The sequence below is a fragment of the Miniopterus natalensis genome, chromosome 15 (assembly GCF_054644295.1).
Source record: "Miniopterus natalensis isolate mMinNat1 chromosome 15, mMinNat1.hap1, whole genome shotgun sequence".
NCBI classification, from domain to species: Eukaryota; Metazoa; Chordata; class Mammalia; order Chiroptera; family Miniopteridae; genus Miniopterus; species Miniopterus natalensis.
The window spans coordinates 32927632-32939744 of record NC_142095.1 but is presented as its reverse complement, the minus strand read 5'-3'; the positions used below and the strand labels follow the sequence as shown (position 1 = coordinate 32939744).

The following is a 12113-nucleotide window of genomic DNA, read 5'->3' as shown; positions in this document are numbered from 1 at the left end:
AGCGCTTAGTCCCGCCGAGCCCCAGGGGCTGGCGGTAGGAGGGGCCCGGAGAAAGGATGGGGGCGCAGAACCGGAAGAAACGAACGACTTCTCCACCTCGCCCTGTCCAAATATGGTGCCCAACCTGCCGTCGGGCTGCACCATTGCTTAACTATGGGGAAAGAAAGCGGCGAAGAGGACAAGAAGGTCAAAGTCAAAAGCGAGAGCTGCATGGATAACGGAAGAAGCTTGAGTACCGATATGAACCTTCTAGAGTCTTAAAAAATCAAGACAGGACCAGCGGGAAAACTTCCAAAGGACCAAGTGTTCCGAGGCTCCCTACCCCCGCTGGGAGAAGAGATGGTACCGTCCGGAAGTCTGGGCGGAGACTGCGGCTGCGCTTCCTGTGAAAGGGCAGGCGTCTCGGGCCTGGCCACTTCCGTACTTCCGCTTTCCGGTCCAGCCAGCGCCCGCGATGGTGAGAGTGCCGGGCCTCGGGTCGGGGACCCCCGCACCCCCTTGCCTCGCCCCTGTTCTGCCTCAGTGCTGTGGGTCTGGGGGAGATATGAATTTGCAGCGGAGAGGCCGGAGGCCGAGGGATGCTGGAGGGTTGGGGGCACGATGAGGCTGGGAGAAAGAGGGCGGAATAGGGGCCGAAGAGAGGAAGGGGCAAATGGGCGATGCCCTGGTTAGAAGCAGGTCTGGTGGCTTCATGACTCTCGGAACAGGTAGGGAATACTCCTGATGCTTGGAGGGAGCCGGAAGTAGTACTCCCTAGGCTCGTGGTAGCGACTCCCGGGCACATAGTAGGTCTCAGAGCTTATAGGGTCCGAGGCATGTAGTAGGGCCACCTCCCCACCCAGGCTCTGTTCTCTCCTGCCTGCTTGACCCCACAGTTTCCCAAGGGAAGCGTTCGCACTTCTGTATCCCACTCTTTTCCTTACTCCTCTGAAAGGATCTTAGGCTGTCTCCACCCAGGCCCCTTCCTGGTCAGAACTCAGTTGCGTTAGCCTTACTGTAGTATGTAAGATCTGATACTGCTGATCCCTTCCTTCCTGAGATCCTCCCAGTTGATAAATGTTGGTGTTTCTGGAGTTAAGTGATAAATATCTAGTCTCCTGGCTTTGATGACTTTTATTCTGGTGGCACCTGAATCTGCCTTCTAGCTCTCTTAAGGTTTACCTGGTTATCTTGAAGACACCTTGACATTAGGCCTCCAGAGCAAAACTCCACTTTTCTCCTAAAATTGCTTATCCTCCTTTGTTCCTTATACTGGCCGTACTTTTCGATTTAAAACAAAAAATCGAGTTTTTTGAGGTATATGAGACTATGTCTCTTTTAATTGTGAAAGGGCAGGCATCACGGGGCTGGTCACCTCAAATTCAGCCTTTTTAGGTTTACCGTCTTTGAATTTTGACAAACACAATCTTATGACCACTACCACAATTAAGATGCAAAGCATTTTTGTCACCTCAAGTCCCTTTGTAATCAGTCCTCTCCCCCTACCCCAGGCAACCACTGATTCTTCCCCTCCCCCCTTATAGTTTTGCCTTTTCTAGATTTTCATATAAATGGAATTGTTCAGTATGTAGGCTTTTTAATGTGGCTTCTTACCATAATACATATGAGATTCATCCAAGTTTTATCAGTTATTTCTTTTTATTGCTGAATAGTACTTCACTGTGTTGATGGGCCATAGTTTGTTGGAAGGTGTTTTTATTCCACGACATTTACATCCTATGTCACTCTAACCCCTGTGACACTCTCTGCTTGTCCTCTTCCACAGCTCCGGTCCAGGCTCTCATCAGTGCTCTTTAAATAACCCTCTCTGCCTTATGTTTCACTTCCCTCTCCAACCCATTCTCCACAGAACCTCCATGCAGCTGTAGTTGTATAACTTCCCCCTCAGAATTCCCCGGCAGATACTTACCACTATAAAGCTAAACTCAGTAGCCTGGTATATGACATTCTCCATGAATCTGCAGGCTACCACTGCAACCTCATTTACTGAATCTAAAATATTTTCTATATACAGCAACACTGTACTACTCATTACTATTTCTGGAACTCCTAATGCCCTGTTGTGTTATCTTAACTTTAAGTTATTACATTCATTCATTCATTCATTCTACAGTAAATGAATAAGGCACTATATACAGGGTAGAGCAAAAGTAGGTTTACAGATGTTCGTATGGAAAGTAATGCAATAATTAATAATGATACAAGAACAAGCTGTTTTACATAATCACAACTGTAAATATACTTTTGCCCCGCCCTGTATGTTAGGTACTAACAGCTAGGTGTAGGGTATGTAAATTTGAATAAAATAAACGTGGTTTATTGATCATGAGCCTTATAGTCTAGTGAAGGAGAGATCACTTTACTAAAGGTGTATGAAGAATATGCCATTGTAAATTATAAGAAATGCTATGAAGGGGGAGTCAAGAAAGACGACTCTGAGGAAAGAAAAGGCCTTCCCTGAGTAAACCAACATCTGAAGGAAAAGAGAGGTTAGAAAAACCTACAGATTGGTGGTTCAGCATGTGTGAAACCCTGAGGTGAGAAATCAACTTGGCTAATATAAGGAAATGAAGATAAGCCAATGTAGCTAGAAGCTGATCCTTCTAGTAGGAATGCCCTTAACCTTCTTTTTCATTGTAAAATTCTAATCCTTTTCCATCTTCAAATCAAAGCCAATTTCTTTTACAAATATAACTTGTAAATTTAGTTATGTCTCAGTTAACCTTTATATCATAGTTTTCCCTCCCCATTGATCTTTTTAAGGGTAGAGGTGGTCATAATCATCTTTGAGTGTCCAGCACCTAGCTGGAACGTAGTAGACTTACTCATTTGTTGTTCAAAAAATAGATTGAGGACCATCATTCACCTGCATGCCTCTACACAGGTGTTTCTCAGCCTTAGCACTATATGGGGCTGAATAATTCTTTGTTGTGCATTGTAGAATGTTTAGTGGTATGCCAGTAGCACTCCCATCCCAAATAGTGTCAGTGAAAGATGTCTCAACATTGCTGAGTGCCCCCTGGCAGGCAAAATAGTCCCCTGTTGAGGACCACTGCTCAGGAACTTAGAATGGAAGGCACCTTGAAGGCCTAGTCTGTTCTGTTTACTTTGGTGTCTGATGCCAGGCACCCTCAGTACTGTCTGGCTCCCGAGTAGCTAGAGCAGGGGGCCAGTGGGTTTGGTGAGAGATTCTGATCCTCCTGTGGTGTTTTTCCTATAGACTGCCACTCTCCGCCCCTACTTGAGTGCCGTGCGGGCCACACTGCAGGCTGCTCTCTGCCTGGAGAATTTCTCCTCCCAGGTTGTGGAACGACACAACAAGCCGGAAGTGGAAGTCAGGTAGGGAAGGAAAAGGCGATGGTGGGGGTGATGGGTACAGCCTCAGAGATGGCTGTTGTCTAGAATGCGCCATGAACTTTCATTCTGGAGTTGTCAGGACAACAACACTTCACATATTTTGTCTTGCTGCCAGATGAACAATGGTTCCTCATTTGGAGTTCAGAAAACAGGGTCAGTGGGTTGGCAGGACAAAACCCAGGGGAGAAGCCAGTCTGAGCAAAGATTTCTTGATACAAAGTATGAGTTCTCAGAGTAGAACTGTTCCAGAAGTATCTGTTGGGGTATTATTAACTTACTGGCAGTTTAAGGAGAGGGTGGAGAATTTAGTTATTGAGATACTATCTTTATTCTTTTCTAATTTAAACATCAAAGATGATTTCCCCCCCCAATCGACCTGGACTCTTTCATCTCCTACTCCAAATATTCTGCATTTTGGATTATATTCTCTTATCTAATTTATGTTTTGTAAACAATTTGTTCTTTTTACCCTTTAAAGTTTAATCTGGGACACATGTATAACTGAGATACATTATGTTGATATGATTTGAATTTTAAAAAATTGACAAGCTGTTAGCATGTGCCATGTTATGTTACTTAACATGGTTTCTAATAGGCATTTTAATGTGACAACAGCTTTACTACCACAGCTGATTACCATTACATAGATCTAGGGATACAGAGGCATCAAAATGGGAACTGAACTGAGAGGGGTCTTAATGTTGAATAAGTAAATCATTAGGGATTGATAATTAAAAGATGCCAAACTGTGTTAGCTTGTCCTTTTCTCTAAGGCATCCTTTCTGTTCTCATTCCTTAAATGGTATGTGGGTTTGCCTATATTAAAATAAGAGCTGTGGCTCAGCCGGCATGGCTCAGTGGCTGATCCTCCACCTATGAACTGGGAGGTCAGGACTGATGCTTGGGTTTCAGGCTCAATCCCCAGTAGGGGGTCTGCAGGAGGCAGCCAATCAGTGGCTGTCTCTCATTGCTGTTTCTGTCTTTCCCCTCTCCCCTCTCCCCTACTCCCCTCCTCCCCTCCTCCCCTCTCCTTTCCTCTCTCTTTGAGATCAATAAAAAGATATTAAAATAAGAGCTGTCATTTGTAAAGCTCCTACCTACCATGTGCCAGGCATGCTATTGGACACTTGACCCTTTTTATCTCTCTCAGTCCTCGCAAGTGAAATAGGAATCAGTCATTCTACAGATGAGAAAATTGAGATTCTATAAGGGTAACTTGCCCAAAGAAAATAACAGAGGAGCCCAGCTGGGCGTGGCTCAGTGGTTGAGCGTTGACCTGTGATCCAGGCAATCGGGGTTCGATTCCTGGTCAGGGCACATGCCTGGGTTGCGGGCTGGAGCCGATCAATGACTTTCTCATCATTGATGTTTCTATCTCTCTCTTTCTCCTTTCCTCTCTCTGAAATCAATAAAGATATATTTAAAGAAAGAAAATAACAGAGGAGGCTGAATTTCAAAACCTTTTCACCCTGACTCCAGAGCCTGTGCTCTTTCCATTGGAAAATATGCTCACAGTCCCCCATCTTGGAGCACCCCTCTTCCTTGGACTCTGGTCTCAGATAGTGATTCTAGGACCTGCTGTGGGATCTCCCTGAGCAATCTGTTCCTCTCTAGTACAGAGGCCTTTGTGACATTGTGTTTTCAGGAGTAGCAAAGAGCTCCTGTTACAACCTGTGACCATCAGCAGGAATGAGAAGGAAAAGGTTCTGATTGAGGGCTCCATCAACTCTGTCCGGGTCAGCATTGCTGTGAAACAGGTGAGCTCACCATGGAGCCCCTGCCTTTCCAGGAGGCCAGGGATTCCCATCCGAGAGATCTGGGTGCACGGAAACTCAGGCTCTATTTCCTTGATTGTACCCAGGAAACGATTTGCCAAACTCAGCAGGTCGGTAGAATAAAGAGCGAGCAACTCTATCTTCTAGGCCTTGCTCTGGATTAGAAGTCAGGAAGTGTAGGCAGCCAAGGCCATAGGCCAGTTTGGTGTTAGCTCATAGAGCCACTCCTAAGGAATGAAGAGTAAGTCCAGTTAGGAAAAAGAAATAGCACCAGTACCAATTTGATGGTCTTAAACTCTGAAAGTAAGATTTAGAGTTAAAAAGTGTAATTTCTTATGTTTCCTCAGGTGTTTTACAAATGTCTGACCTTCCCGTCACCCCCATAATTTTTGTCATATCTGTGTACCATCTGGACAGTTATTTACTTAATAGATTTCTTTAAATCGACTTAGTTTCTTTTTTAAAAAACAACTATGTCATAAGAGGAAAAACAGTATCACTTGCCAAATGGAGGGAACTCTTAAAAAATAAACATAATGAAAACTGATTCTATTGCCTATAGGAAGCGCTACCTCTGGGGCCTGCTCTCTGTATTAATAGAGGAGATTACCGAGTGTTGGGGAACTGTTCAGGGCATACTATTACCCAGCTGCAAAATTCTTCCTTTAGAAATATTGAGAGTTCAGCAGGGAGAAACTGGAGATTGATGTTCAGTGTTATTAAAGCAGAGACTACATAAGGTTTTCTCTGATAACTCCGGGTGAGGTATATCATAGACTCTGGAAGATGTTACACTAGTGAAATGAGAAAGAGAAAGGCATCTTTGAATATAGGTGAGGAGTCTGGAAGGAGTGGATAGAAGACTCCAGTTCGCCAGAATTACCTCTCTGGAATGGGCAAAGATAAGATCATGATAATGCCCTTTTGGAGAAGCTCTAATGTTGTTGACCCTCTTTTCAATTCACAACCAAGTGTCCCATGATTCAGAGTTTAGGCAGTGATTGCTACCAGTAGCAAACCCCTCTGGCTTCAGTGAACCTGGGGGAAATTGGGTCAGAAGCCCAGGCTACAGGTTTCTGTTGGTCTATCGTATCAGCTTTAGGGAAACATTTCTGCTTTGCTTTCAATAGGCCGATGAGATTGAGAAGATTTTATGCCACAAGTTCATGCGCTTCATGATGATGCGAGCAGAGAATTTTTTTATCCTTCGAAGAAAACCAGTGGAGGTGAGACCGTGTGCTTCACATGTTCGTAATACCCAGGATTCTATCACTGAGTCCACTGTCACTAGCATGGGATTGTTTCTAGAGCCAGGATTGCTACTTCTCTAGCTGTAGGGCATCCAATCACTGCTTGAGTTGAGAGTTGGCCTTCATCTCAACTGGAGGGGGGGTGGGTAAGGAGGGTCAGCTTAGGAGAAGTTGGGTCTGCCTCAACCATGGAAAAGGCAAAATAGAGCAGACACATTCCTCATCTTCCCAGAGCCTGTGGACAGAGCGAGTCAAATCCTTTCTAAGCTCTGCCACCAGCTGATATCATAATCTCTCAAGGATACAGTTGAGATACAGTTGATATTGGGTCAGTTGTTGCTGACTTTGTACTTGAGTCCTCTCCACAGACTCCCTGTCAAATTGACTTAAAATATCCGCAGTGACCGAGCAACAGCCACACAGAGCAGCACGCAGCAGCATCAGATTCATTAGACATGTTGGACAAACTCATCCTCATTCTGAGTTAAAATCTCCTGGTTCTAGATCTGACCTCCGAGACCACCCAGAATAAGTAAAATTGCTCTCCCACACACAACCTATCTGATAGTTAGACTCCATTTCATCCGTCTCCCACAGCATCTCTTCTCTCTAGTCTAAGTGTTCCCTGTTTGATTAGATTCTTCTATAACAAGATTTCGGGTCTCTTCACTCTCCCTTGACTCATTTTGAATGCAACTATTTGTGCCACAGATAGTCTTCCTGAGACGTCTGATATACACAAAATCCTCAACTGGGTTCAGTTCCATGGATCCAACATAGACACCCCACCAGGGCAGGTGGGCTGCTGACTGAAAGGTGTGTAGCTTGAGAGAAGATTACAACCAGCTGGAAGCATGTGACTGAGTGAACGCAGAGGACATGGCCAGCTAAGTTCCCCCTGGGATGCTAATCTCCTGTTTTTTTCTCATTTCTCCCTGCTCTCTTCTCTAGGGTTATGACATCAGTTTTCTGATCACCAACTTCCACACAGAGCAGATGTATAAACACAAGTTGGTGGACTTTGTGATCCACTTCATGGAGGAGATCGACAAAGAGATCAGTGAGATGAAGCTGTCGGTCAATGCCCGTGCCCGCATCGTGGCTGAGGAGTTCCTCAAGAATGTAAGTAGGGGGCTTACCTGGTTTCCTTCCAGAGGTAGGAGGAGCCTTGGGTCCTGTTGAATACTTAGCATCTGGCAGGAAAGTGGTGCCACTGTGTGAATATTTCCTGAGGCCTCTAGGATCTTTGGTGGGTGTCATGGGGATGGAGGGTCTGAGGTTCATCTTTGAGAGCTGCAGAGCATTTTCCCTAGCTGGGTGTCTGGGGGATGCCTCTCAGCCTTTAATTGGGGCTTAGATGCTAATTTCTACCTCTCAAAATGCATGGCGTCCTTCCCTATATCTAGTTCAAACCCCAAGTGAGGCAAGTTAAATCCACATGTGGATTTTCTAGGAATATAGGACAGTTAATCATAGTGTAATTCCACTTCTCAAACAGACTTAAATATTGTCCTTCAGCATCTGTTTCTCAGGCTTCAAGCCAGGATTTCTTCAACCTGTTTTACATCACTTGCCTGGCCTAAGTCCCCTGGATCCTTCAATTGTTGGTGCCTTCTTAACTGAAAGGACTGCAATCCTCTGAAGAGGAGGAATTATAAACATCAATGAACTGATGACACAGTTGTTCTTGTTTAGATATTCAGGACATGCCTTCTTCTTTTTGTTTTTCTTCTTCTAAACAATCTTTGGTTTGTTGACATGTTCTACTCAGAGTAGACTGTGATCCCTAGATGGTAGATCTAGTGTTTATTCCTACCAGTTCATACAGACCCAGCCCAGAAGGAGCTCAGATTCCTAAAAATGGAAATCACACTCGCTTCCCCTGGGCTTTAGTTATACTGAAGGCAGCCAGCATACGAAGTAGCTGTACTGTGTGCGCAGGGTAGCATGCTTGTTCAGATCACACAGGCTTTGGAGTCAGAGCACCTGGGTGTGAGCCGAGGCTCTATTGGCTGGGACCGAACCTCTCAACTAAGCCTGCTTCCTTAGTGGTGAAATGAGGAAACTGAGTAATTAATATGAACCTTTCAGTGTGGTTGAACAATGAGGAAATGTATGTAAAACATATCATTTGGCAGATAGTAAGTGTTCTATGTATTATAGCACCCAAGTTTTATGGCCAGGGCACTAGGAGGCCTTTGGATTCAACTCTGAAGAAAAATAGCTCTTGTCCCAATTTAATATTTAACTCATTCATTCATCAATCACTTTTATGATAATTGTGTTTTTATAGTTATACAGCTAAAAACCAATTCTCATTTAATACCTTAAACAATCTGTGCCTGGCCATAGTGGCTTAGTTGTTTGAGGGTCGTCCTGTGCACTGGAAGGTTGCTGGTTCAATTCCCAGTCAGGACACATGCCCAGGTTGTGGGTTCAATCCCCAGTAAGGGGCATGCAGGAGGCAGCTGATCAGTGTCTCTCTCACATCAACCTCTCTCTCTCTGCCTTTCCCTCCCTCCCTCCCTCCCTCCTTCCCTCCCTCTCTCCCTCTCTCCCTCTCTCCCTCCCAGCAAGTTAAAAAACAATAATCTTTGAGGCAGGTGTTAACCCCCATTTTACAGATGAGTAAACTGGGGCTCTGGAAGTTAAATCACTTCCCCAAGGTCCTTCAGCCAGTAAGTGGGAGAACCAGGACTCGGAGATAGGTTTCAGACTCAAAGATCTAGAATGGTACTTCAGCATCTGAGGGGTCACACACTCAGGTGCATGCAGGGATTGGGCAGGTAATGTATATGAGTGAAATGGGTTGTGTGGGACCTAGTGAGCCCATGCCTCACCTGAAGAGGATCACCACCACACAGTTTCATCTTACAGCTTTTCAAAAGAATCCCAAAGTTTGGATTTGTATCGAGAGTCCCCCATATTTTCAAGGTTTGCAACTAATTCATATTCTTTTAAACGCTATGTGGGCTTATTTTGGGGCTGGGCCATTCATTGGTCTACAACCTCTGGACTGTAAAATGTCCAGGGCTGTTACTGGCACCATGGGGAATACTTGATGAGAGAAAGCATTTCAAGGGCCTGTCCTGATTGGAGGGCCACACAGAGCTTGGCACAAGTACTCAGTCCTTTGAGTCCCCAAGCCCTTGCATCTCTAAAGAAGGCACCCTCCCTTCACAAAGCAAGTCTCTGTGACAGTGCTTTATAGCAGCCTCTGTGACATGGCCAAGGGGAGCTATGGAAAAGCCCATACCACCTTTAATTTCTCTGCCTTGTCTGGTGCTAGGTTTAGGGCCAGAAGATCACTGCTGAATTAGAAAGATCATGCCTACAGGAATGTCCTGGGACCCAATCCTGCCCCTCAGAGGTCTGAGCACAGTGGCAGCTCTCAGATCAGCCCCCCTCCTCTCTCCCTCCCAGCAGGCCTACCTGGATACAACAGTAACCGTCATTCACCGCCTCTTGGTTCTCTTGACAGTTTTAAACATCTGGCTGGATCTCGTGGCCTTCCCCCTCAGAATCTCCTGTGTCTCTGCGAAGGCGTCCTGGAGTCACTTCTTGGAGCAGCAGCGGAAGCAGAGGAGGGGAACTGGGTTGGGGTGGGCATTAGATGAGGGAGGGGGGGTGGTGCGCTTGCTAGCTGGAGACAAAGCAGCAGTGGACTTGCCCCAAGGCCACATGTGCCTGGTCAGGCTGGCTTCTGATGTTCAGTCCCCTGGGCCGGGACAGATTTTTTTTAACGTCTTGAAACTTAAACTCTGTGCTTGTAGGAGACTGTAACCTTTTTGTCTTTTGTTTTTTTTTAAACAAACAACCTCCACCTCCTGTGGCTGTGACTGGTCCCAGTGATTGTACCTTATTGGTCGCTGTGGGTCTGGGCGGGCCTGGAGCCAGATGGCGACTACTGTTCCTCCCCCAAGCCACCCCATGTGGGGAGGGAGGGAGGTTTCAGACTCCAGTTCCTCTCCCTTGCCCTCTTATTCTCAAGCCTCGGGCCCAGTAGAAGTGGTGGCCAGCTTCCTGAGCTCTGCCTAAAAATGGCCACCCAGCACTGGTTGGGGACAAGGGCTGAACCAGTGGCCACCAGCCATGCCTAGGAGCTGAAGCCAGAAAGCCAGGCAACCTATGGCCACAGGGACCGCTTCAAGCCCTCCCAGCTGAGAGGGGCCACTGTTTCGCCTTGTCTGTCAGTGCAGTGCCTGTGCTAGAGGTGGAGAGGTGAGTCCTATCAGATTCCTGGCTGGGGCCTTCCCACCCACTCTGGCTCCTCTGCTCCCATGCTCGCTGTACCTTTTCTTATTCCGGTGGATCCTCCCTCCCCTGATTAAACTCTCTTCTTGCCCCTTTGGGGCTGCATGAGGTCTGTGCTCTGTGTGCATATGTGAAAAGAGGGGAGGTGGGGCTTTTTCTTCCCTAAGACCATGTTGCTATTACTTGGGCCTGCGGTCACCACCAGAGGTTCCTGACATCCCTGCCAAGGGCCCCAATCCAGAGACTTCCATTCCAGTCTAGGTAACACCCGTTTTTAAAACTGTTGTCTCTACCTATATAGAGCTTTGTTCCTTTTTACCTGATGAGCTCATTTGGGCTAAAAGCCAAACTCGGAGAGATAATGATCCCATTTTATGGTTAAGGAAACAGGTTCCATGAGGTGCAGCAGCATGCCCTGAATCTAGCTGGTGAGCAAGAGGGTAGACTTCAAATCTAAGACTCTGCCTCTACCAGTGCTGGGACAGTAATTAGTAGCCATGTGTGGCTATTTACATTTAAATTCAAACTAAATAAGGTTTAAAATTCACTTTCTCATTCCCACCAGCAACATTTCAAGTGTGCTCAATAGCTACCAGTGACTAATGCCTGTGGTGTCAGACAGTACATATATAGAACATTTCCATCATCACAGAAAGCTCTGTTGGACAGTGATAGACTTGGTGAAACCTCGAAGTAAAAACACTTCTATTTGAGTCCCAACTCTTGATGCTGAATATGAGCAAGTTATACTCTGTACCTTAGTTTCTATATGTAACATGGAGATAATGAATGTAAACAATCTTAGTACTATACAGGTACTAAATAATAGCTGATTTTCCACCAGCCCGCTATCCAAGCTGGTAACTTGCATCATGCTAGACACAAGAGATGACATTATCCCTATGTTGGTGAGATTTGGGGGACTGGCAAAAGCAAGGTGTGTAAATAGGTGTGCTGAAGTGTTTCATATTCACTAATGTAAGCCTGGGGGCCCACAGGGCATATATTTGATGCCTGAGCTTTCAAAAGTTTCTTCCAGAATGCCAAAGGGTCTCTTGAAGTTGACAAGGTGATGTTAAAGGGAGGAGGGGCTGAGGCTGGAGGCAACTTGAACTGCTATCATCCCCTTTGTGACTTACCTCTGTGACCTCTCCCTCCTGCCTTGCAGAACAAAGGGTGCCCTCCTCTGGGGCACATGGCTGTTCTAGCTTTGCAGTGAATGTTAAAGGTGCTCACGGTGAAGTTGATGTCCCTCACTCAGTTGAGGTGCTCACTCAGCCCTCACAGGATGGCATTGCCTGGGTGAGCCAGCCAAACTTGTCATGGATCCATCTCCCCATATCTGGAGTTCCTAAAACCAACTTTGTTCCCTGATGAGAACACACTGGATGGTTTCCAATCAGCTGGCTTCCTGGGGGCATTCCTTTTGGGAAGCCCAGCCACCAGCCAATGGGGCTTTGGGGAGGGTGATCTGAGT

General features: G+C 46.1%; 1 protein-coding gene across 1 annotated transcript; it reads left to right on the top strand.

The window, feature by feature from the left end:
- Nucleotides 1-316: 316 nt before the first annotated feature.
- Nucleotides 317-10744, top strand: ARPC4 (actin related protein 2/3 complex subunit 4). Its single transcript, XM_016209945.2, has 6 exons — nt 317-457; nt 3221-3339; nt 5003-5114; nt 6263-6358; nt 7334-7504; nt 9864-10744. The coding sequence occupies exons 1-6, from the start codon at nt 455-457 to the stop codon at nt 9867-9869; spliced, it is 507 nt and encodes a 168-aa protein (XP_016065431.1). The 5' UTR covers nt 317-454; the 3' UTR covers nt 9870-10744.
- Nucleotides 10745-12113: the final 1369 nt, after the last annotated feature.